The 26,372-nt window shown below is 43.6% G+C and overlaps 1 protein-coding gene across 1 annotated transcript in view; it reads right to left on the reverse strand.

The window, feature by feature from the left end:
* Positions 1 to 26,372, reverse strand: part of LOC126441271 (probable cytochrome P450 49a1) — a 133,732-nt gene that overhangs the window by 40,295 nt on the left and 67,065 nt on the right. Inside the window, exon 8 of the mRNA XM_050090680.1 lies at positions 17,509 to 17,680. Within this exon, the coding sequence (XP_049946637.1) occupies positions 17,509 to 17,680 (172 nt within the window). The remainder of the gene's footprint in view (positions 1 to 17,508; positions 17,681 to 26,372) is intronic.

Genomic DNA, 26,372 nt, shown 5'->3' on the forward strand with positions numbered 1-26,372 from the left:
GGACCGCACTGAGTTAGGACGGTGACAGACGACTCGCGTGGCCTGTCTTGGATAGTCATGTTCGGCGTGTAGGTGATATGAATTACTCAGGTGTTAGCTGTGAATGCGGCTGTCATCAAGTCATGTTTGAGGGGTCGAACAGAGGCCTTTGAGCGAATTGAGAGCTGTCAGACGTGTGACTTAGTGTGGGACAGGTTGATTGCGCGCATCTGTTGAGTTATTTTGCTATGCGTTATTTGGACAGATTACGAGTACTGATGGTGTTTACAGTTATGTGTACTGCATTATTTAGGAGCAGTTTGATATTGTGCACTGAAATTAGGAGCTGTTTGCGTGTCTGACGACTGTGCAACATGATACCAGGTATATCAGGGCGAGTGTTTTTTGTATGAGAGTGATAGGTATACTCGATCCGTAAATAAAATGTATGTTAAGTATTTGTGGGACGATATAGAATATGAGAGAGTTCGAGTTGGTTGTTATTTTTTCTGCTTGGAGGGTTTGTTAGATCGAATTGCTGAGGTGAGTAACTACGAAAGCGCGAGGATGTGATTGCAGCATATCTCCGTCTCTCAGCGGTTACCTAAAGATGGGGCGAGCAATGTTCTCGGCTTAGGTACTGGGGGTGTGCTCTGGCCATATGCTAGACCGTGTGGATTGAACAACAGTATTAGGGTCATAGTTTAGCTAGAATATTTATAGAGGAGTATATCCGACGCGAGTATAAAGGTCCAGACTGTGATGTGGGCGGTCTCGCGCTCGTGGTGTGTGAGAGAGGCAAAGCAGACGATTTTGAGTCATCACAGGTGACTTAGCTTAGTGGCTTCGTTTGCCACAATTTTCTAGTGTTTGGTAGCGAAACACGAACTGACCATCAGAATTGAAGCTTGGCTTATTTGTATAGACAGAATGTGATATAAGTTAATGTAGGTTAGTACACGTTAGTAAATGAAAGCAAGCAATAGTACATGTTAGCCAACGAACACGGGTGGGTAAAAGGACGTGGTGGTCGGTATTTCATTTCAAGTCCATGTGGGTGGCAGTGGCGAAAATTGATTCCAAGTCTAGGTGGACGTGTCAGTTTTCCGCATCAGAGAGGTTAATTAATTGATCAGATTAATTCAATAGTCATGCGGACTTTGTTACATTCACTTGCGGAGGTACTAAGCTAGGTGCGCGCGATGGCTCATGTGTACGGACGTGTGTTTTCACCAAGATCCTTTATTAGATAATCGAAGCATGTGGGCTGAATAATGAGAATCATGTGATCAGTTAACTTAGTGAGAGCGTTCTTTGTCTGACAGAGCCACGTGGTCGATCGCTCGTTGTGACGTCAAGGAAGTCTCCAACTCGGTAGAAAAAACATTCCAGTTCGAGCGTGTCGGTTCCTGTGTCTATCGGTCTTGAATTGCAAAGTTTATGGGGATGAGGGCGTCCTTTGTGCTCCATCACACGTGCTGGTGGTGCGGTATGTGGCGTGAGGGTGGTTTGGACAAAGCAAGCGTGTCGGTTCCTGTCCGTCGGTGCTGGGAATTTGCGAACTTTAGGACCGATATAGCTTTTAGCGTGTCACGTGATAGAACTTTCCAAACATCTCGAGCGGTTGTGTGAGGTAGGTATTGGCAGGTTCGAACCTGTTCAGAAAAATAAATTTGGGGTGGAACGTGTCCTTTGTCCAGCACGTGGTCGACAGGTTCCATCCTGTCCAGTGTTAAGTGCTCGCGGGCATGGAAAGATGTTTACGTAGCCGGACTCTGAGGCGAGCGCGGCTGACCGTTTGTGGCTGGACCCTGAGGCGCCGCTCGCCGCCTACGTGGCGCGGTGCCCGGGGGCGGGGCTGTGCGGGCACCGCTGGTCGCTTGACGTCAGCCGGCCAGGGAGCTGGCGATTGAGCGGGCTCAGCCGGCCGCATATACGTCAGCTGCGCTCTGGAATTCGCTGTGTGAGCATGGAGAAGTCAGTTGGGACACACCTGCATGACCGTAATGCCTGAAATAAAAGAGTCATTTTCCCACCTTGTGACTTAGCGTAGTACAAGTGATGAGATTTTAATAATGTTGTCCGGGTGCTGATTTAGAAATACGTGGCCAGATTTGACTGTCCAGCAAAGCAGGTTGCGACTGGCCTATCGACGGGTGTGACGTCAGGGCAGATTCCCCTCTCGAACAAGCAACTTTGGCGACGAACGTGTGGCGGGCGTTGCTTGTTCCACAAAGCCGCGTGGTGGATCGCGAACCGACCGGCCGATGTTTACGCCGGCCGAGTGGCGCTTGTGACGTCAGCGGTGGCTTGCTGGCTGGACCAGCGGCGCGCGTGGGCTATCGCCGACCGACCTCTGCTGGCGACGACGTGAACTAAACCATTTGGGCTCTGGAGTTCGTGGTGTGACCATCTCGAAGTCAGTTGGAACACACCTGCACGACCGTAATGCCTGAAATAAAGAGTCATTTCCCCACCTGGTGACTTAGGTTAGTACAAGTGGCGCGATTTTAATAATTTAGCGGCGGAAGCATAAGTGACCGCGAAAATTCAAACTTGGTGGACGTGACCCAATTGGCTTTCTTGCCGCCATCTTAAATGACGTCACGGCGACGTCCTCGGGTGGCTGAGATAGGCACTAACACACAGTTGGACTCCAGACCTCGTAGCGAGCACGGTGGATGCTGCTGCGATCTCGAAGATGTGATGTTGGAGAACTAGTGATGACCGTACTGTTTGAAATAAATACCTCAGTCCATCTCCCACGAATTCACAGGAATTGACTTAGAGTAGTGGAAGTGCAGTTTATTATTATTATTTGACGAGATTTTGATAGCGTATGAGTCAAGCAATAAGTGACTGCCAGAAAATTCAAACTTAGTGCGATGAGGTGACCTATTTAGTATGTGTGACCGATTATCGTGTTGGAATTTGAGCTTGTGACCGATTTTTTGTTATGGTTGTAACGGAAATGGCTTTCTTGCCGCCAAAATCAGGCGTATTGAATAAATAATAATAAATGATTGAACTTGGCGCGATTTTCTATGTCAGTGGAGATATGCCAATAATAATAATAAATAATAATAAATGAACATAAATAATAATAAATGATAATAAATGATAATGAATGATAATAAATAATAATGAATAATAATAAACAAAGGTGAGGTTTTGCAGCCATTATCGGGTTGGAATTTGAATTTGGAGGGAATTTTCTAGTGGAGGCAGGTCAATAATAATAAATAATAGTAAATGATAATAAATGATAACAAATGATAATAAATGATAACGAATGATAATAAATGATAATGAATGTTAATAAATGATAATCAATAATAATGAATAATAATAAAAGACAAGTACAGTTTTGCATGCATTATCCTGTTGGAATTTAAACTTCCCGCCATTTTTTCTCCTGGAGGCTTGGGTTAGTGGACCTAGCACAATTGGGCTATTTTTTCGCCAAAATTCAAACTTCTGGCCATTTTTTCTTGGGGTTAGGTTAGTGGACGTAGCACAATTGGGCTATTTTCCCACCAAAATCCGCCATCTTGGATGACGTGATGCGCTGTTGCCAAGTCTACCTGCTGCCATCTTGGATGACGTCATCGCCACCATCTTGAATATATTTGGCAACAATGCAGAGTGGCCTGGCACCCCCCATTGTCCTCCTCTCCTTTACTTAGTAATAAACGATATTTATAGCAAAACTGAAATTTTGACTTTTAATTCAGGTTTTATTCGAAAATTGTCGACTTATACCGCGAAACAGAGGGATGTTGTAGTAAAAATAAAGAAGAAAATATGATTTTCTATATAGAGCTAGAAAAAGCAGTTTACTCAACAAAAAGTATCGAACATAGCCTAAGTACTTCGTCCAACTTACGTAATACATGTTTCTGTTTTTCATAAACAACTTCTGTATTTACCAATAATAACAGGAAACTCTTGATGGTTATTTGTTTTGCACATAATTAGAACCGCACCTCATTCAGTGGTAGCCCATTGTGTATTTTATATCCTTTCAGAATATAAACTGCATTTTATAAGTAATAAAAATTAGTTGACCACGTAACTTCTGTGATTATATACATTAGACTAACACTGAAAGATGTGCAGTTCTATTTATGTGCAACACAAATAACCAGACAAACAAACAAACGAAGAGAAGTCATCGGCCCCCACATTTATTCAGTTGTCTTACACAGTCATTCATGTTCCTTTCCTTACCAAGTCTACCATTAACCCTACCATTTACTAAGTCATTTGTGTATTATACCAAAACTGTTAAACCGTAGTTTTGGTACAGCGCAACTCTAATTACCATCGTTATTTTGGTAATCTAGCTACTGTGCCTTGACTTCAGGTGTCTGGAATTTCTTTGTCACGGCGGGAGAGGGTGCGACTTCCGCAAGCGCCGGTATTAAACCCTTGCCATTCTTTGAGGTGTCTGACTCGTTATAACAATTTTGAACCAAGCATGAATATTTCAAGTCAGACTCGTGGAAACGAATGAAGACCAAATGTAAACATAACGAGCCCCAACTCGTGGGAACGAAATCGGTTCAAATGTACACATTGCGAGTGAAACTCATGGGCCAAACACTTGTCAGTTACAACTGATTTAGTTCTTACCGTTACCCCAAGAGAACTGGTCACATTTTGGTAAATCTACGTTACAGAGCAAGCATGCTAGTGGTTTTGTACTTTCGCCATTGAAGAAAAATTTAATAAACCCTTACACAATGTTCAGAGAGGGGCGTTTACACGGACGTAGTGATGAAGAATCCAGCGATAGCAACGTGGCTGTACAAAACAGGAAACATGCGAAGCGTTAAATTATAGACGACGATAATGCATTCAATACTTAAATCAAATGTATCATTGATTTAGTGGAAAGCGAAAAACACATCATCGATTTGGAAATATTCTGGGACTTGTTGCCTAAAAGCACCTGTTTCAAATCATTTAAGTGAATACCCAGTAATATTACAAATATATTCTCTTATGTTTGATGACAGATATTGGGAAATACTTGTTACAGAAACAAATCTCTTTGCACGATAGTAGACAACAAATGGGAAAACGAAAAGTGACACTTGGCAGCCTGTTACTTTCGACGAAATTAAGGCCTACTATGCGCTGTGCATTTTGATGGCGCAAGCCAGAAAACCAGATATACAAATGAATTGGTCTAAAAGGCCATTAGTAGAAACGCCATTATTTCAAAAAGTAATGTTTTTTTTAGACTTAAACAAATTTCGAGATCCTTACATGTTTGCAAGTAATACATCTCTATTTCCAAACAATAGCTCAATACATAGTATCAATACTAGGAATAAGGACAATCTACATAAAGACCTAAAATCATTTACCTTGGTCCAGAAAGGGGTCCAACATTCAGGAACACACATTTTCAATAAATTACCAGCAACCATTAAAAACTTGGTTTCAGATAAGTGTATGATAAATTTATTAATAGTTCATTAATAGTGCATAACAATGTTTCATTCTGACAGTGTGTTAAATCTGTAAATATTAGCTGTTCCAGTTTACCGCACTGTATTCACCTATTTCGACAATCTCCTGACAAATGATCAGGGTAGTAAGTATTATTTCAAATGTTTTATGTTTTTATGTCATACTTTCTGACATGTTCCACATCCACGAGAATCATCTCATTTTTTGGGTCTATGAAACGAAAACTGAATCTAATCTAATGTAATCAATAATGAAACGCCTTATAAAAATCAAATTAAACAAATTAAAAGAAATTTACAAACAGGACGAAAATGTCTTTATAGACAACTCCTTAATGCATATGAAGGGCGTTTAGCCTATAAACGATTTAATCCATATAAAACAGCGATATTTGGATTAAAAATTAATAAACTATGTGAGAAAGCAGCGGTTTATAGGTTCAGAATATATACTGGCCAGGAAAAAACTGATCAGAATAATAATTCATCAAAGAATGGTGTCATGAACTTGTCAAACTCGATACTGAATAAGGAATGTGCTTGATTTCTTGACAACTGGTAATCCTTCCCCAATCTCTCTTTAAAATTACACCAGGAAAACAGTAGTGTTATCGAGATAGTACTCAGAAATAGGCAAAATGTGAGAAAAAATATGCAAAAACAAATTTTAAAGAAAGAAGTATGTTTGTGAAGAAGCTGGCTTTGAGATGGAAGGACAAAGAGTGACATGTATGTGATACGAACGGAACACGAAACTGTGGTGATAGTTTAACACATAGGAAAACGGTTTAGAAAAACAATGAAACTGAAATGCATTCTCGAATACATTAGGGAATGGGTGAAATTGATCGTTAAGGTAAGATGTTGGCCTGTTTCCCAGTCACGAGAAAAATCTTCAAAGGATACCGAGAACTTATTTTGCATATTTCGGACATGGCTCTGTTCAATACATACGTTATCTATAAAACAATACACATTCAAAGATAGGAAACATGTTTATTAACGAATAAACATAGTAGAAGTAATTTTAAAAAAATGTCCAATTATCGGACTGCGAAAAGCATGGAAACCCTTCATTAGGTGAAACATCTCTTCTACTCCAAGCGTAAGAGCTCATTTCCCAAAACATATCGGAAAAAACCGACAAGCATGTTCAAGTGGAGCATTTATTTTTGTAATTAAATTTTTTGTTGACAATATCTAATTTTAGGCGTTGAATAATTACAGTCCTGCTGAAGAAATCGTATCGGAAGACTATAATTTTTGTTAAAGTATTGTAAATGTATATATTTTTGTTTCGAAGTATTGACTGAAATGGTGCATTAAAAACTATGTGTGTCACAACTAACTCTGCCACCTCATATATTTCCGAAACGAAAGGAAATGTGAAAAATACAAATGGCCACGGATGCACCTATGTCAGGGGCTTACACAATGGACAGGAATACACAATTCTTCGAATGTAAACAACGTCATCTTCAGCACAAAGTTATGTTTTATTTTAAATGGCATGTGTACAGTTTTTCCGCGGAAATGAAAAGTATGGGTGCCATTAGTGTTGGCAGGCTTGTTTCCACTGTTCTAAATCTCATACCTCCTGAAATACGTAGACATTAAGGGACGGCAACCGCGCCACAGCCTTTGCCGTTGCCTGCATGTTTCCCAACAGCATGCTTCAAGACAGTGCAGGCAACCCGCATTACGGCATTACAGCATTACTGCAGAAACTGTGGCACCGTTTCCATTATTTTAGGTTCCAAAAGGTATAATGTTCAGAGTAGTGAATCCAAATCTGCCATCACTAATAGTACCTCTAGCTCTTATTTCTGTAGAAAAAAACGATACATGTGCCATTAAACAAACGGAACTTTGTACTGAAAGTGATGTTTATTTACTTGCAGGGATTGTGCATCCCCGCCCACGGTGTGAGCCCCTGACATAGGTGCATCCCTGGTCAATGGCATTTTTCACGTTCTGTTTCATTTCGGAAATATATGAGGGGTGAGACAGCCTGTGTGTATATAGTGATCAGCCAGAACATTATAACCACCGACCTACCATCGACATAAATCTGTCCAGGCGATAACAGCGTCACCTGGCAAGGAATGGCTGTTAGACACTCGCATGGTGTATGTAGTGTCAGTGGACACGTTGTCCATGCGTGGAATGGGGAAGGTGAGCGATCTATCTGACTCTGACCAAGGACAGATTGTGATGGTCCAGAGGCTCGGCATGAGCTTCTCAGATACTGCACGACTTTTCGGGTGGTCGAGGAGTGCAGTGGTGAGTGTCTTCAACACGTGGCGAAACCAAGGTGAAACCATGTCCACACGTCATGGGGTCGGGCGGCCACATCCCGTTGCAGATGTCGGTGGTTGTAGACTGGCCAGACTGGTAAAAGAGGACAAGCAGCAAACTGTGCGGAACTAACATCAGATTTTAATGCTGAGCAGAGCACAAGTGTCTCTGAACACACAGTGCACCGAACACTCCTAACGACGGGCCTCCGCAGCCGACGGCCCATGCATGTGCCAGTGTTAACACCACGACATTGGCAACTACGACTGAAATGGTCACGTGACCATCGGCACTGGACACTGGTACACTAGCAGAGCGCTGGATGGTCTGATGAATACGGATACCTTCTTCATTATGCCGATGAGAGGGCGCGAATCCGTCTTCTTCTCGGGGAACAGCTCCATTATGCCTGCACTGTGGGCCGGAGACACGCTGGTGGAGGCGACATTATACTCTGGGAAACACTCACGTGGGCATCCATGGATCCAGTGGAGCTCGTGCAAGGCACCATGACGGCTAAAGAGTATCGTACACTGGTTGCAGACCACGTACACCCCTTCATGACGATCATGTTCCCTGATGGCAGTGGCACTTTTCAGCAAGATAATGCGCCATGTCGCAAGGCCCGGAGTCTGATGGAGTGGTTCCTAGAACACAGTGGCCAGTTCCAATTGGTATGCTGCGCCCCCCCCCCCCCCCCAACTCGCCATATCTGAATCCGATGGAAAACATTTGGGATGTGATTGAACGTGGCGTCAGAGCACATCACCCCCTCCCCGGAATTTACGAGAATTAATTGACTTGCATGTGCAGATGCGCTGCCAACTCCCTCCAGCGATATATCAAGGCCTCACTGCTTCCATGCCACCATGGTCTCCGCTGTTATCGGTGCCAAAGGTGGACATACCGGGTTACTAGGTAGGTGGTAATAATGTTCTGGCTAATCAGTATAAAGGAACAAGCATTAAATTAGTGTTGATGTCTACAAGAACAGTATCGCGCGAAACAAATAAAAGTGTAGCTACATAACAGAATTCCACATGTCGGCTTGTATAGCGATTGACTGGCGCATCACGCTGGTCCATTTAGCACACGTCGTCTCCAACCGCACGGGTTTCGTCGAACTAAATACTCTCATGCTCATAAATTAAGGATAATGCTGATATATGATGAAACAACACTCTGGTGGGTGGTTTTCAGGTTTAAATCACCTCGGGGTATGACTATGCGGTGCATTTGACTTGCGGTAGTCGCACAGTGGCGCTGGCAGCAGTCCACATACGCAGAGACCGAGCGAGGTGGCGCAGTGATTAAACACTGGACTCGCATTCGGGAGGACGATGGTTCAATCCCGCGTCCGGCCATCCTGATTTAGGTTTTCCGTGATTTCCCTAAATCGCTCCAGGCAAATGCCGGGATGGTTCCTTTCAAAGGGCACGGCCGACTTCCTTCCCCGTCCTTCCCTAATTCGATGAGACCGATGACTTCGCTGTTTGGTCTCCTTCCCCAAAACAACCCAACCCACATACGCAGAGGTGTGTTGGTGCATGTCAGAGTATGGTGCAGCGAGTAAATGTGCAGACGTTTTCAGATGTGATAATGGTGATTGTGTTTTGGAAATGGCTCACGGAACACATATTGATGACGTTATGACGGTTAGAATACTAGGGCGACTGGAGGCTGGTCAAACACAGCAGGTCGTAGCACGGGGGCTACATGTGGCACAAAGTGTGATCTCAAGATCATGGCAACGATTCCAGCAGGTAGGAAACGTATCCAGGCGCTACAGTACGGGACGTCCACAGTGTGCAATAACCGCAAAAAGACCGATATCTCATCATCAGTGCCCGCAGATGGCCATGGAGTACTGCAGGTAGCCTTGGTCAGGACCTTACTGCAGCCACTGGAACAGTTGTCTCCGGACACACATTCGACAGACGACTGAACAGACATGGTTTATCCTCCCGGAGACCTGCAAGGTGCAATCCACTGACCCCTGGTCACAGGAGAGCCTGTAAAGACTGGTGTCAAGAACACAGTACATGGTCATTGGAACAGTGGTTCCCATGGACGAGTCCAGGTGTAGTCTGAACAGTGATTCTCGCCGGGTTTTCATCTGGCGTGAACCAGGAACCAAAGACCAACCTCTTTATGCCCTTGAAAGTGAACTGTACGGAGGTCGTGGTTTGATGGAGTGGGATGGGGTTATGGTGGGTGCGCGTACACCCCTGCATGTCTTTGACAGAGGAACTGTAACAGGTCAGGTGCATCGGGACGTCATTTTGCACGAGTATGTACGCCTTTTCAGGGGTGCAGTAGGTCCCATCTTCCTCCCGATGGTTGATAACTCATGGCTCCACCGAGCTGCCATCGTGGAGGAGTGCCTTGAAACAGAAGATACGAGGCGAATGGAGTGACCTGCCTGTTCTCCAGACCTAAACCCCATTGAGCACGTCTGGGATGCTCTCGGTCGACGTATCGCTGGGTGTCTTCAAACCCCTACGACACTTCAGGAGCTGTGACAGGTACTGCTGCAAGAATGGGAGGCTGTACCCCAGCAGCTGCTCGACCACCAGATCCAGAGTATGCCAACCCGTTGTGTGGCCTGTGTACCTGTGCACAGTGATCATACCCCATATTGATGACGGAGTACATGCTCAGGAAACAGTGGCGTTTTGTAGCACATGTGTTTCGTTACGATTTTCTCAACTTATTACCAGTACCGTGGACTTACAGATCTGTGTCATGTGTGTTTCCTATGTGCCTATGCTATTAGCGCTAGTTTTGTGTAGTGCCACGTTGCGTGGCACCACATTCTGCAATTATCCTTAATTTATGAGCATGAGTGTACTTTGAGGCAAGAGATTAGGTCCATGCGCAAGCGCAGTATGGATAGAGCAACGTGAGAAATACAATGGGCAGACGGTGTGCTAGAGCGGCGAGCAGCTCAGCATTGCCCATGATGGTGACGACTACCGACCTGGAAAACTAGCGGCTTTTTCTGTCTGGGGGTGACTGATGAGAAGTCACAATAAAGTCGTTGGTTCCTTCGCGGTATTTCTGCTGCTAATTTGGAGTCTTTCCATGCAGTGAATCCAGGGTTTACTTCTGCCACGAAGATACTTCATTAAGTGTACCTGCTGCTAGACTGTTGTGGCAGTCATTATCATCATACAACGGAAGTTAATGGTGAGCTCCCATCTGCTGTACTACATCGTAACGGGACTTTGTTGTGCCAAAAGCGAGTGATATATGACTGGTGTGAGACAATATTGATAGTGCTCGTGGAAGTTCGGCTGCCTTTTTATGTATATTTCTTTACGGTATCGATCATTGGGGTACAAAGTGACAGATTTATGAGTTCTTTTGTTTATTTTAAAGGGTAATTTATGTGTGTGATTTAAATTTGTGTGTGAGTATTGTACCTCTTGGGCAGTATCTCGCCGCAAACTACATTGTGTTATACCACCTGAGCTGGCGCTTGCTTTAAATGTGTGCGACTCAGCCAAAGTGACAGTGTACTTCACTGAGTAATGGAACATAGATTTCGTAAATCCGTTTACAGTGTTAAATTGTGGGAAACTTGCTACACTGACACCTTTTTTTAAATTATACATAATTATATTAAGATATTATAGTATGTGTACTAATATTGTGTTTTTTCTCTGTTTTAGACCTCTAAAATCTGTAACCGATGGGTTGGCCTGTCGGTACATGTACCGAATGTAAATATTATATAAACTGAAGATGGAGAAGGAAAGGAAAGGGAAGTAACTTGTGATATCATCTGAATCTGGACTTTATGCAGAATTACAACTGTATATTTCGTCCGCAAGAACAGACACGACGCATTCATAGAATGTAAATGTTCATCACAGATTCTGAACGAAGCGTTTCAGGATGAGGTCTGGCCTGCCTTTTGATATAGTAAAGAAACTGTGCGTTATGATCTACGTCTTCTTGTTCGAATTCTGTAAGTTGTTAAGTTTACTAATTGCTCAAAAATGGCTCTGAGCACTATGGGACTCAACTGCTGAGGTCATTAGTCCCCTAGAACTTAGAACTACTTAAACCTAACTAACCTAAGGACATCACAAACACCCATGCCCGAGGCAGGATTCGAACCTGCGACCGTAGCGGTTTTGCGGTTCCAGACTGCAGCGCCTTTAACCGCACGGCCACTTCGGCCGGCTACTAATTGCTCATCCGCGCCCTTAATTAGAATAATTTTGCTGACGTTAGGTTATTGACACATTTAAACTACCTTGATGTTAATTATGTTCAAATTAATCAGCGGAGCTTAACAGTGTAATACCCATTTTATCAGAGCTTAACCGAATAATCAGATGTACTCAGTTTACTAACGAGTTCCTTATTAAATCGTTTATATTTAAACAATTTGTGAAATTTTTCAGCTGTCCCTCGGGCATGGGTGTGTGTGTCGTCCTTAGCGTAAGTTAGTTTAAGTTAGATTAAATAGCGTGTAAGCTTAGGGACCGACGACCTCAGCAGTTTGGTCCCATAAGACCTTACCACAAATTTCCAATTTTTTTCAGCTGTGATTGGGCTCACTCAGTTGCTACTCCCGAATCCCCGTATCCTTAAAATATTTCAAAAACTATAGTGATATGTAGATCTCCAAAGTCTCCTTTGTGAGCTGTTTTATGTTGCTAAGCGTAATTCCCACTGTACAAACGAAGCACTTTTTTTCCACTCACAAGTGACAACAGTAGCGATGTCATGACAAACTGAAACTGACGGTTTATACACCTGGTACAGTGTACAAGGTGTCATGCACAGCCAGAGGTGGTAAGACATACCAAAAACGAATAAAATCTTCTCGTGCTTCCAGTGGTGTCAGGCGGTTAAAATTCAATGATCTGTCGAGCAAGCTCTCCTCGGCCATTGTCAAGTGGTGAATGACTGCCGTGTAGCCATTGTACAGCCGCGCTGCTAGTTGTGAGGTCACTGGTGTTCCCTTCCTCTCCAAATACTTTTCCCTGCAGGAACACCAAATGTGAGCGCGAGTTGTAACTGATGGCCCCCCAAACCATGATACCTGGGAGGGGAGCTGTGTGTGGTGGCTGCGTGCACTCTGGAATAGGCATCTCACCAGGTCTATGCCGTACACGTATATGTCCATCACTCGCATGCAGACATTGAAGATAACAGAGCGCTGTATCAGTCTCCGGTCTACTCTTTCACAACAGCAGATTAACCATACTTGGCGGCGTCGTTGTGTCAGCGGGAACCTGGCCAGACGCACACGTTATCTCAGCCCTGCTGCAAGCGGACGGTTCCCAATGTCCCTGATGACTCAGCAGGTGTAACTTGTATCTGGATTTCTTCCCTGGATGATGTTCGATCAGACGCCGCTGGTAGCACAATGCGTCTATCTTGACGTGCCTCTGTACTATGCGGACGTCCACAGTCTGGTCTTACAGGCGTATGGATGTTTCACACCACTGTTAAAATCAGCGAAACACCATCGATATATTGCGCCCACATGTGCACTAATGCACTGATACACCCGTCCAGCTTCCTGCAAGCCCACAATGCGACCCAGTTCAAATGGCTGAAGTTGTTCAACGTGAGTACGTACTTGTTATAACGGGCAGAGTTGTAACCTAGATGAATGTTCCACACATTGTTCACCTCTAAACTCAGCACTGGTGCTACATGCAGAGCCAAAATAGAGAGTGCACAGAGAGGCCTTCTGAGCGTTACCTGATCGCCGATGGCCGTGATGATTGTGTCAAATGATTCACTAACACTACAACCCCTCAGTCTGCACTGGTGCCACTCAACACAATCCTTGAAAATCTTGCATTTTTTTTCAGAAGTGGGCGTCAGATTGTATGCAGCGTTGGGTTGTCTTGCAGTCAATACTATTATTTCGCGGGACTGTGCTTCTACTTATTAACAGTTTCTCAAGCGGTACAGTACTTTTTAGCCTATCCATTGCAGACGACATCCGCGAAATGGATATTCAGGAGATGAGCATTCACTGCGCACGATGCCTCGACTTTGTTCCCACAGGCTTCGATGCACTGTTCTGGGCTGTTTCTTCTGGACCAGAATCTCGTAGGAAAAGTTCGATATTCAAGCAATGGATGACTCATCTCGCATCTTGCCGCCACCTTTTATTGTATGTATGGTGGTGCGACACCCGTCAGGAAAAAAGTTTTTCAGTTCGTGTTGTTCTCGTAACCACCCTATAAGTTTTAATTAGAGATGTATCCAACAGGATATTTACCGAGTTGAACTAGAGAATGTTTGCATATCTGTTGCAAAGTGGGAGCAATAAGTGAGGTTCCTAACCAAGCTGAACGAGCTCTCCACTTCGTAGGAATGATATTTCGCAGACTGTTCTTTCGGGCTGAGATCTCCTGTTCGATGTTAACACCGCAGTTTTGTGTGTTAGAGGACGACTCATTATAAAGGTAAAGAAGTGTTCAATAGCCCATTCGTGTACACCATAGGCACATGATCAGTCGTCTCTTGTCTTCTAATTTGGAATATATACACCTGCGTCTTCGGAAGATTCTACAGTAATCAGTTCTTCTAGTAATAAGATGCTGTATCATTATGTTCCTCAGCAAGTAGTATTTCAAATGGTCTAAAAATTTCTCAAGCTGAACGGCTGATACCAATTCGTTTCTGATGAGCGGTGGTCCTGGCTGGCCGTTCGTGTGGATGTAGAATGGCTTAGACATATGGATTTTACATTGAGAGTGTTCATTTCTTTGACGTCGATATGCTATTCGACAAAAACTGACTATTCTTCAAGGCAGTATCTGTGATACTCGTGAAACAACGACTTCTTAAACGACGTTGCAAGGCCTGAACAACAGCCACTGCTGTGCTCTTTGTCGTAGGCCGCCGTGATGTGATTTTCAGTCCCTCGGATGTACCCTTATATGCTCGGATAGACTGAGTACCTGCGAAGTACAGATCGTTCCAGCTTTATAATCTACCGTTTCTGAAATACGAAGACCTTCCACTTTCCTTTGCAGACACTTGTAGCCGAAACATTTCTACATCAACATCTATTTCTATACCCTGTAAACCACTGTAAAGTGCATGGCAGAGGGTATGTCCCAGTACACTACATTTTAGGGCTTTTCCCCGTTCCTTTCACATATGGCTTGCGGGCAGAATGATTGTTTAAACGCCTTTGTGCGTGCTGTAATTAATCTTATCTTGTCCTCTTGATCCCTACAGCAGCGATACGCATCGGGTAATAGCATATTCCCAGAGTCATTTAAAACCGCTTCTGGAAATTTTTAAAGTAGGCCTTCTCGGGATAGTTTAGGTCTATCTTCAAGAGTCTGCCAGTTCAGTTCTTCGGTATCTCTGTGATACTCTCCGACGGATCAAACAAACCTGTGACTACTCGTGCTGCCCTTCTCCTTATAAGTCAATATCCCTTGTCAGTCCTATTTGATACGAGTCCCACACATATTTATGCAGATTCTTTCAGACAGTACTTCGTTATAAATAACTGCATCATCTGCAAAAAATTTGAGCTTACTATTAATATTGTCCGCAAGGTCATTAATATACAACATGAACAGCAAGGGTCGCAACACACTTCCCTGTGGTACACCCAAAATTACTTCTCTCGATGACTCTCAATCCAAGATAACTTGCTGCGTCATGCCTACCAGAAATTATTTCCAATATCATATTTTCGTTCGAATGAGGTAGCTACGATACAAGTCTCTATGTTTTAGATACAGAGAGGTTTCTACCTTCCAGAATGAGATTTTCACTCTGCAGCGGAGTGTGCGCTGATATGAAACTTCCTGGCAGATTAAAACTGTGTGCCGGACCGAGACTCGAACTCGGGACCTTTGCCTTTCGCGGGCAAGTGCTCTACCGACTGAGCTACCCAAGCACGACTCACGCGCCGTCCTCACAGCTTTAATTCTGCCAGTACCTCGTCCCCCTACCTTCCAAACTTTACAGAAGCTCTCCTGCAGCTCTCACACAGTTTTAATCTGCCAGGAGGTTCCAGGTTTCTACCTGGTTTTCGAAGGACGATCATTTGATATTTTTTCCACATCATGGGTTTTAAAATAAGTTATGAAAAATTCTTTTCAGGACCACAAGTAACGATTGTGTAAATTAACACAGAATGAATATCTCTCTGTAAGAATAATTTGTAGCAATGAATTTCAGAGCCGAATTAAAATAGCGTGACTGCATGTAAAATGTCTCGCTTATGCAATTCGTTAATATAAAGAACTTACCAGGTATGGAAGTACGAAACCGATATTTGGTTGCAATAATAACACGTCTGTTGTTTGATACTGATAAACAATATTTTGTTCAAAATTATCTCCATTGCTATTTACACATTTCTCCCACTTGTCCGGCGGGCAATGAATCCCACGCCAAAATGAAAAGAAAAAAATAGTTCTTCTTTTGAAGCGAACTATTCAGCGAGCCGTTTTCGTATATTTTCACACGAATTGAAGCGTTGTTCAGCGACAGCTTGTCCCAGCGAAGCAAACAGATGACAATCTGACGGAGCCAAGTCTGGAGAATAAGCCCCATGCCCCAGTATTTCCCAATTGAACGCCTCGATTGTTTCCCCGACCCGCTTTGCTGTGTGGGATGGGGCGTTATCACGGAGCAATATGACTGTGTTGCCTTTTTCCATATTCCGGTCGTTTTTCACGTGATGCTCGAGTTAAATAGGTCATATCCTGTTGGTAGGGATTAGTGATAACGGTTTCACCAGGATTTAGCATCTCGTAATAGATGACAGGCTTCTGATCTCACCAAACACAGAGCATTGTCTTCTTTCCAGAGCGATTTGGTCTTGCAGTGGATGTCGATGGTTTGCTGGATTCACCCATGAGTTACGACGCTTAGGATACTCAAAATATACCCATTTTTTATCGCCTGTCACTATTCGATGGAGAAACGAATTTACTTTGTATCTGACGAGCAGCATTCACAAGTACTCTTTAGATTTGCTTGCTGTCTTTCATTCAATCTTTGCGGACCCATTTTCCCACTTTCTGCGCTTTTCTCATAGCTTTCAACCGAAGAGAAATGGCTTTCTGCGAGTTCCTGTTGAGTTTGAGTATCATGTCCATCCAATAAGGCCTGCAATTCGTTGTCTTCAAACTTTTTCGGTGGTTTCCTGCGCTCGTCGCTTCTCACTTCAAAATCACCACTTTCGACAAGCATTCGATGCGATTCTGCAGCAATTTTCTTCAAATGATAAGAGAAAAAGCAATGCTGTCCGCAAATGATAGTTCGTAGGCACAAAACTCGACATGTTTATGGGTTTGAAAGAGATACCGATGTATGAAACTTGGGTTGTTACAGCATTCAGCCGTTATAGGAAGCAGATGGCGCTGCAAACGTCGTCTTACGGGCCCTACAGTGACGGCTAGCACAATCTATAGGGAAATTCCGATTTCATACTTTCATACCTGGTATCGTTGCTCTGGAAACTGTACAGAATACATTTTCTCTTATTTTTCCTCATTTTTGGAAACACTGTAAAGTTTGAAACCTAAACAGTTGTTCGTTTGATCATTCACACTCTGCGTGATACATTATGTGGTTAAATAATGGTTGTTTCTTGCTTCATAAATATGTCCAGTTGCTGAAAAATTCGACGCTGAGGGACATATTGGGTCAAAAACGAAAGCAGATCTTCATTTCATCTAATTTGGAATCTAGATGGAAAAGAATTATGTATCAGCATAGGAATGTACTTATTACTCACAGTATCGACGCCGACGAGAAGCATATCCAGCGCCAGGATGGCAGCCACTTTCGGATCTGACGTCTTCTCTAGTATTTTCTCGATAATGGACTTCTCCCTATCGGCCCTGTCTTCACTGCCAGGCGTGTCCCTTATCCTCTCTATAGCCTCGTTTATATATTTCAGACACACACTGAAATGTAAAGGGAACGAGTTATTAAATGACGTAACAGATACAGACACACACACACACACACACACACACACAATATGACTGCTGCTGATACACAGATGAGCCAAAATTTAATGATCACTGCCTGTCACGAGAATGAATGCACTTGGTAACGCTGCTGTCACTTGACGCGCATGGGAAACGATAAAAGTGGAACGGAGACGAATGGTAATCATTCTTGGGACGATATGGGATGCTAATGGGGAGATCCACTGACATAAGCGACTACGATAAAGTGTCAACTGCTACGGCCCTCGGAAAGAACATCACGGAAACGGCGAAAGTGGTCAGTCATTCGCGCGCTACTGCCGTGAGCATGAATGAAAATTGGTTGAAGGACAGCGAAACCACGAGCAGGTGACGAGGTGATGGACGTCCACGACTGACCAGAGAATGTGGAGGTCGGAGGCTTGTCTACTTTGTAAACCAGGATAGATGGCGATCTGTGGCAGATGTGACGATAGATATGCAAGCTCAAGTGTTTCTGAGCGCACTGTTTTGGGCACATTATTAAACACAGGGTTTTGCAGCGAACGAACCGTACACGTTCCCATGTCGAACCAATAACATCGTCAACTACAGTTGAAGTGGTATTGTCGAGTTTGCACCGTGGTTCTACGAAACGTGTCAACTCGTACCGAATCACGTTTCTTGCTACGACAAGTCGATGGTCGTATCCAGACATGCCATCATCAAGGTGAATGGCTGCTTGAAATCACGCACATCGTCACGGATGCAGGCTGGTGGTGACAGTATTATATAATGGGGAAAATTCACCTGGGCTTCCATGAGGCCTGTGCTGCTAATGAAAGGCGCCTTAACAATTGTGGTTTGCGTTAACATTGTTCTGGACCACCTGCGTCCCTTCATGCTTGAGGTCTTATCCGAGGACAATGGCAGCTTCCATCAGGATAGTTCTCGACGTCCCTCATGTTACAGAGATTTGGGGAGCATGAAAGTCAGCTCAAGTCGTTGTATTCGTCATCCAACTGACATGATCTGGGACGCTATCGGATGTCAGCTCCGTGCCCACAAACCACCAGCCCGTAAATCACAGGAACTGCGTGACCTGTGCGTTGACATCTTGCGCCAAACACGTCCACAGACACACCAAAGACCTGTCACGTTCCAAAGGTAGTCTACCAAGGACGTGGTCATAATGTCTTTGCTGGTCAGTGTATCAATAAATCCATTACAGACGTACAGCTGATCATCCAGTCGAATGAGTGTTGCATCATCCAAGGCATAACTTCCCATGTAACTGGAAAACATTGCCTGAGCCGAACGTCAGAGGGCGTGTCACCAGCAGAGAGCGACGCAAGACCAGCAGTGTCATTTGCGGATACCACGGAGATGATTCAGCCATATGGCGGATCGCTTCCAAACAGTGAAACTGGATCAGCATTCGTAGCTTTGATCGCTACACATGAAGATAACGTCCATGTGCATTTAGCATCACCATGAAATTGATGAACAACGCAGATTCATTCTTATGGTCGTACACAGAGTGTCCCAAGAGGTCAATATTCAAAGATACACCGGAACGGTCATTTGAAGCAAAAAACTTCGTATAGTCGTATGCCCTATTCCAAATGTCTTCCGAGATACAATACATTTAAAGTGTATGAATAGCAAAATGCAGATACGAGTGTTCAGTTATTTTAGAAGAGCGAATCAAGATGCAGAATTACTTGCACGGTTTTGGAAATTAATTTCTTGAACACCTTGAGAGCGTTCCTTTGTCCACGCGGACAGCAATGTTCTTCCAGCATGATGGATACACTCCACATTTTACCACGCATATGAGGGAACATCTCAACCGCACTTACCCTATTCGATGGATTGGTTGTGGAAGTACGATTAAATGGCCACCAAGATCGCCAGACCTTACGGCTCTAGATTTATGTTTGTGGGGGTGGATGAAGTCTGAGGTGTACAAAAGAAAGATGAAAACGCGAGATGTACAGCTTGGTCGCATAATGGCCGCTGCTACCCTCATTAGGGAATGTGTAGAGGTACTCATACAAGCAACACAGCTTTTTCTTCCAAGAGGGCACGAATAAGTTGACTGTGAGACGTTCGCACATTTGTTGTGAACTGTATAACAGTTATAATGTGTCGTGTACGATACTATTAGGTGAATGTGTTAAAATACGTATTTTTCAATTGATACTTTGTAAAACGCATGATATAATGTTTAGTAATTGTTGTACATATGTAAACATGACATCGCATTGAATAATACAGAAAATAAATAATCGTGTACTTTAAACGTGTTCTATCACGAAAACGATTCGGAATAGGGCATATGTCCATAGGTGAAATTTTTTGCTTTAAGTGATCGTTTCTGTCATATCCCGGAACACTGACCGTTCCTCCTGGGACACACTATAGCGGGACACGTGTCTAATATTTGAAAAACAACCTTAATTCGAATAGCATCATTGCTTCAGGGCCACCATTTTTAATCATCGCCGGTTGGAGACAGAGAGTTAAATTCAAGTACGATTTGCCAGCACAACAACCAGTGAAAGAGAGTTAAATTCAAGTACGATTTGCCAGCACAACAACCAGTGAAGTGAATAACACAAGCTCTTGAAGGTGACTGTTGATAAGCTGAATAGTTATTAAAACGTTTACTTCAAATATACAGATGGAAATATTTTCGAGAAGCTAGAACTCCAGTAATGGAACGACAATATTATCTACTGAGGGGAGTTTACTGTTACGCATCAAGGTCGTAAGGGAACCAGAAAGACAAAATTTTTCTTAGTCGCTACAGCCCGGGATTGTTCAGGCACGCGGACGTATCAACACGAGCCAGCCACTAGAAGTAAACATTTCGACACGGTTAGTCAGTCACCAAGAATGTGGCAACAATACTTATGTGTGTCAGTCCATAGCAGAAAAATGTACGACAATTGCACATCAACCTACCTCCGTTATGCTCGTAATATTACGTAAGAAGCACTGGATAGGATGCAGCAATAGCTGTCAAGGTTTTCATGAAGCAGCTATGACACTGAAACAAATTAATAGCAGAGCTGAAGACCGCTCATGATGAGTGAGACCGATTCAGTCACTATAAATTACATCGTACAGTAAAACCACTCCTCGACACCATAAATTCTCCACACCGCTAGCCTACAGCATTCGATCAGTGAAGTTGGTGACATTCATGTCGTTCGCAATCGATTCTCAGAATATTATATTGTAACATCTTGTGTGAGATTGTTCCAATATTGGTCATACTCTTCCTGCCTCTGAGGAACAACGATCCGTAGAAAAAGATGACAATGAATCAGCATCCGGTACAGAAGCCGCCACTGATGGGTAGTCCACGAGTCTACACCATTCCAGTTCAGGGCACCAACTGCTCTGAAACTTTAGCATCATTGAGGACAGACGGCCTATGAGACAGGTGGACCAGGATGAGCATTCAACATGGCACCACAGCATTTGACATCACGGTCCATCTGGTGGGACAATGTGGGCAGTGACGTGAGAAGGGCAGAACACTCCCAGGACGGCATGTATACTAAACACACACGCACCGCTATCAGTGCCCTATCCGACCTCCATAGCAGACCGGCAGAGGAGAAGCACCTTCCGAACGAACCGGTAGGCAACCCGTCACACTCCGAGGCACCTGACTGCGCCCAGAGCTGATGCAGCAATCTCAAGATGTATTCTGGGGAATAAAAGAAATAACATTTGATTTTGTTTTATTGCCTGTGACGATGTCAAACACGTTCCTCGGCCTCCATCCTGACAAAGCAGTAAGGGTTTCCAGCCTAGGAGTGGGCGACCCCTACAGCACTATCTTTTTATTATTCCATGTCTTGGCCATTCTACAGGCAGCAATACACGTAAATTCGCTGTATAGTCGGAATGAACTTTTTAACGCAGAAACTACACTGAAGCACCAAAGAAAGTGGTATAGGCATGCGTATTCAGATGTTGTTGTGGTCTCCAGTCTAGAGACTGGTTTGATACAGTTCTCCATGCAACTCTATCCTGTGCAAGTTTCTTCATCTCCTGCTACCTACTGCAACCTACATCCTTCTGAATCTGTTAAGTGCATTCATCTCTTGGTCTCCCTCTACGATTTTTACCCTCCACGCTGTCCTCCAATACTAAATTGGTGATCCCTTGATGCCTCAGAATATGCCTTACCAACCGATCCCTTCTTCTAGTCAAGTTGTGCCACAAATTTCTCTTCTCTTCTATTCAATACCTCCTCCCTCATTAGTTATGTGATCTAGCATTCTAATCTTCAGCGTTCTTCTGTAGCACCACATTTCGAAAGCTGCTATTCTCTTCTTGTCTAAAATATTTATCGTCCACGTTTCACTTCCACTACATACAAATACCTTCAGAAACGACTTCCTGACACTTAAATCTATACTCGACGTTAACAAATTTCTCTTCTTGAGAAACGTTTTTCCTTGCCATTGCTAGTCTACATTTTATATCCTCTCTACTTCGACCATCATCAGTTGTTTTGCTCCCCAAATAGCAAAACTTGTTTACTGCTTTAAGCGTCTCATTTCCTAATCTAATTCCCGCAGCATCACCCGATTTAATTCGACTACATTCCATTATCCTCGTTTTGCTTTTGTTGATGTTCAACTTATATTCTTCTTTCAAGACACTGTCCATTCCATTCAGCTGCTCTTCCAGGCGAACCTCAAAGTTTTTATTTCTTCTCCATGGCTTTTAATTCCTACTCCGAATTTTTCTTTTGTTTCCTTGACTGCTTGCTCAATTTACGGATCGAATAACATCGGGGATAGGCTGAAACCCTGTCTCACTCCCTTCCCGAGCACTGATTCCCTTTCCCGCCCCTCGACTCTTATGCCATCTGGTTTCCGTACAAATTGTATATACCCTTTCGCTCCCTGTATTTTACCCCGGACACCTTCAGAATTTGAAAGAGAGTATTCCAGTCAACATTGTCAAAAGCTTTCTCTAAGTCTACAAATGCTAGAAACGTAGGTTTGCCTTTCCTTAATCTATTTTCTAAGATAAGTCGTAGGGTCAGTATTGCCTCACGTGTTCCAACATTTCTATGGAATCCAAACTGATCTTCCCCGAGGTCGGCTTCTACCAGTTTTTGCATTCGTCTGTGAAGAATTCGTGTTAGTATTTTGCAGCCGTGGCTTATTAAACTGATAGTTCGGTAAGTTTCACATCTGCCAACACCTGCTTTCTTTGGGATTGGAATTAATTATATTCCTCTTGAAGTCTAAGGGTATTTCCCCTGTCTCATACATCTTGCTCACTAGATCGTAGAGTTTTCTTAGGCCTGGCTCTTCCAAGGCTGTCAGTAGTTCTAATGGAATGTCGTCTACTCCCGGGGCCTTGTTTCGACTTAGGTCTTTCAGTGCTCTGTCAAACTCATCACGCAGTATCATATCTCCTATTTAATCTTCATCTACATTCTCTTCCATTTCTATAATATTGTCCTCAAGAACACCGCCCTTGTATAGACCCTCTATATACTCCTTCCATCTTTCTGCTTTCCCTTCTCTGCTTAGAACTGGGTTTACATCTGAGCTCTTGATATTCATGCAAGATACAGAAATATATGAACAGAATACTGCGCTGCGGTAGGCAACGCCTATGTAAGACAACAAGTGTCTGGCGCAGTTGTTAGATCGGTTACTGTTGCTACAATGGCAGGTTACCAAGATTTAAGGAAGTTTGAAGGTTGTGTAATAGTCGGCGCACGAGCGATGGGGCACTTCATCTCCGAGGTAGCGATGAAGTGTGGATTTTCCCGTACGACCATTCACGAGTGTACCGTGAATATCAAGAACCCGGTAAAACATCAAATCTCAGACTTCCTGTGACCGGAAGAACACTGCAAGAACACGACCAACAACGACTGAAGAGAATCGTTCAACGTGACGGAAGTGCAACCCTTCCGTAAATTGCCGCAGATTTCAGCGCTGGGCCATCAACAAGTATCAGCGTGCGAACCATTCAACGAAACATCATCGATCTACATCTACATTGATACTCCGCAAGCCACCCAACGGTGTGTGGCGGAGGGCACTTTACGTGCCACTGTCATTACCTCCCTTTCCTGTTCCAGTCGCGTATGGTTCGCGGGAAGAACGACTGTCTGAAAGCCTCCGTGCGCGCTCTAATCTCTCTAATTTTACATTCGTGATCTCCTCGGGAGGTATAAGTAGGGGGAAGCAATATATTCGATACCTCATCCAGAAACGCACCCTCTCGAAACCTGGCGAGCAAGCTACACCGTGATGCAGAGCGCCTCTCTTGCAGAGTCTGCCTCTTGAGTTTATTAAACATCTCCGTAACGCTATCACGGTTACCAAATAACCCGGTGACAAAACGCGCCGCTCTTCTTTGGATCTTCTCTATCTCCTCCGTCAACCCGACCTGGTACGGATCCCACACTGATGAGCAATACTCAAGTATAGGTCGAACGAGTGTTTTGTAAGCCACCTCCTTTGTTGATGGACTACATTTTCTAAGCACTCTCCCAATGAATCTCAACCTGGTACCCGCCTTACCAACAATTAATTTTATATGATCATTCCACTTCAAATCGTTCCGTACGCACACTCCCAGATATTTTACAGAAGTAACTGCTACCAATGTTTGTCCCGCTATCATATAATCATACAATAAAGGATCCTTCTTTCTATGTATTCGCAATACATTACATTTGTCTATGTTAAGGGTCAGTTGCCACTCCCTGCACCAAGTGCCTATCCGCTGCAGATCTTCCTGTATTTCGCTACAATTTTCTAATGCAGCAACTTCTCTGTATACTACAGCATCATCCGCGAAAAGCCGCATGGAACTTCCGACACTATCTACTAGGTCATTTATATATATTGTGAAAAGCAATGGTCCCATAACACTCCCCTGTGGCACGCCAGAGGTTACTTTAACGTCTGTAGACGTCTCTCCATTGATAACAACATGCTGTGTTCTGTTTGCTAAAAACTCTTCAATCCAGCCACACAGCTGGTCTGATATTCCGCAGGCTCTTACTTTGTTTATCAGGCGACAGTGCGGAACTGTATCGAACGCCTTCTGGAAGTCAAGAAAAATAGCATCTACCTGGGAGCCTGTATCTAATATTTTCTGGGTCTCATGAACAAATAAGGCGAGTTGGGTCTCACACGATCGCTGTTTCCGGAATCCATGTTGATTCCTACATAGTAGATTCTGGGTTTCCAGAAATGACATGATACGCGAGCAAAAAACATGTTCTAAAATTCTACAAGAGATCGACGTAAGAGATATAGGTCTATAGTTTTGCACATCTGCTCGACGACCCTTCTTGAAGACTGGGACTATCTGTGCTCTTTTCCAATCATTTGGAACCCTCCGTTCCTCTAGAGACTTGCGGTACACGGCTGTTAGAAGGGGGGCAAGTTCTTTCGCGTACTCTGTGTAGAATCGAATTGGTATCCCGTCAGGTCCAGTGGACTTTCCTCTATTGAGTGATTCCAGTTGCTTTTCTATTCCTTGGACACTTATTTCGATGTCAGCCATTTTTTCGTTTGTGCGAGGATTTAGAGAAGGAACTGCAGTGCGGTCTTCCTCTGTGAAACAGCTTTGGAAAAAGGTGTTTAGTATTTCAGCTTTACGCGTGTCATCCTCTGTTTCAATGCCATCATCATCCCGTAGTGTCTGGATATGCTGTTTCGAGCCACTTACTGATTTAACGTAAGACCAGAACTTCCTAGGATTTTCTGTCAAGTCGGTACATAAAATTTTACTTTCGAATTCAATGAACGCTTCACGCATAGCCCTCCTTACGCTAACTTTGACATCGTTTATCTTCTGTTTGTCTGAGAGGTTTTGGCTGCGTTTAAACTTGGAGTGGAGCTCTCTTTGCTTTCGCAGTAGTTTCCTAACTTTGTTGTTGTACCACGGTGGATTTTTCCCGTCCCTCACAGTTTTACTCGGCACGTACCTGTCTAAAACGCATTTTACGATTGCCTTGAACTTTTTCCATAAACACTCAACATTGTCAGTGTCGGAACAGAAATTTTCGTTTTGATCTGTTAGGTAGTCTGAAATCTGCCTTCTATTACTCTTGCTAAACAGATAAACCTTCCTCCCTTTTTTTATATTCCTATTAACTTCCATATTCAGGGATGCTGCAACGGCCTTATGATCACTGATTCCCTGTTCTGTACATACAGAGTCGAAAAGTTCGGGTCTGTTTGTTATCAGTAGGTCCAAGATGTTATCTCCACGAGTCGGTTCTCTGTTTAATTGCTCGAGGTAATTTTCGGATAGTGCACTCAGTATAATGTCACTCGATGCTCTGTCCCTACCACCCGTCCTAAACATCTGAGTGTCCCAGTCTATATCTGGTAAATTGAAATCTCCACCTAAGACTATAACATGCTGAGAAAATTTATGTGAAATGTATTCCAAATTTTCTCTCAGTTGTTCTGCCACTAATGCTGCTGAGTCGGGAGGTCGGTAGAAGGAGCCAATTATTAACCTAGTTCGGTTGTTTAGTGTAACCTCCACCCATAATAATTCACAGGAACTATCCACTTCTACTTCACTACAGGATAAACTACTACTAACAGCGACGAACACTCCACCACCGGTTGCATGCAATCTATCCTTTCTAAACACCGTCTGTACC

This window comes from Schistocerca serialis, chromosome 1, assembly GCF_023864345.2.
Source record: "Schistocerca serialis cubense isolate TAMUIC-IGC-003099 chromosome 1, iqSchSeri2.2, whole genome shotgun sequence".
Lineage (NCBI taxonomy): Eukaryota > Metazoa > Arthropoda > Insecta > Orthoptera > Acrididae > Schistocerca > Schistocerca serialis.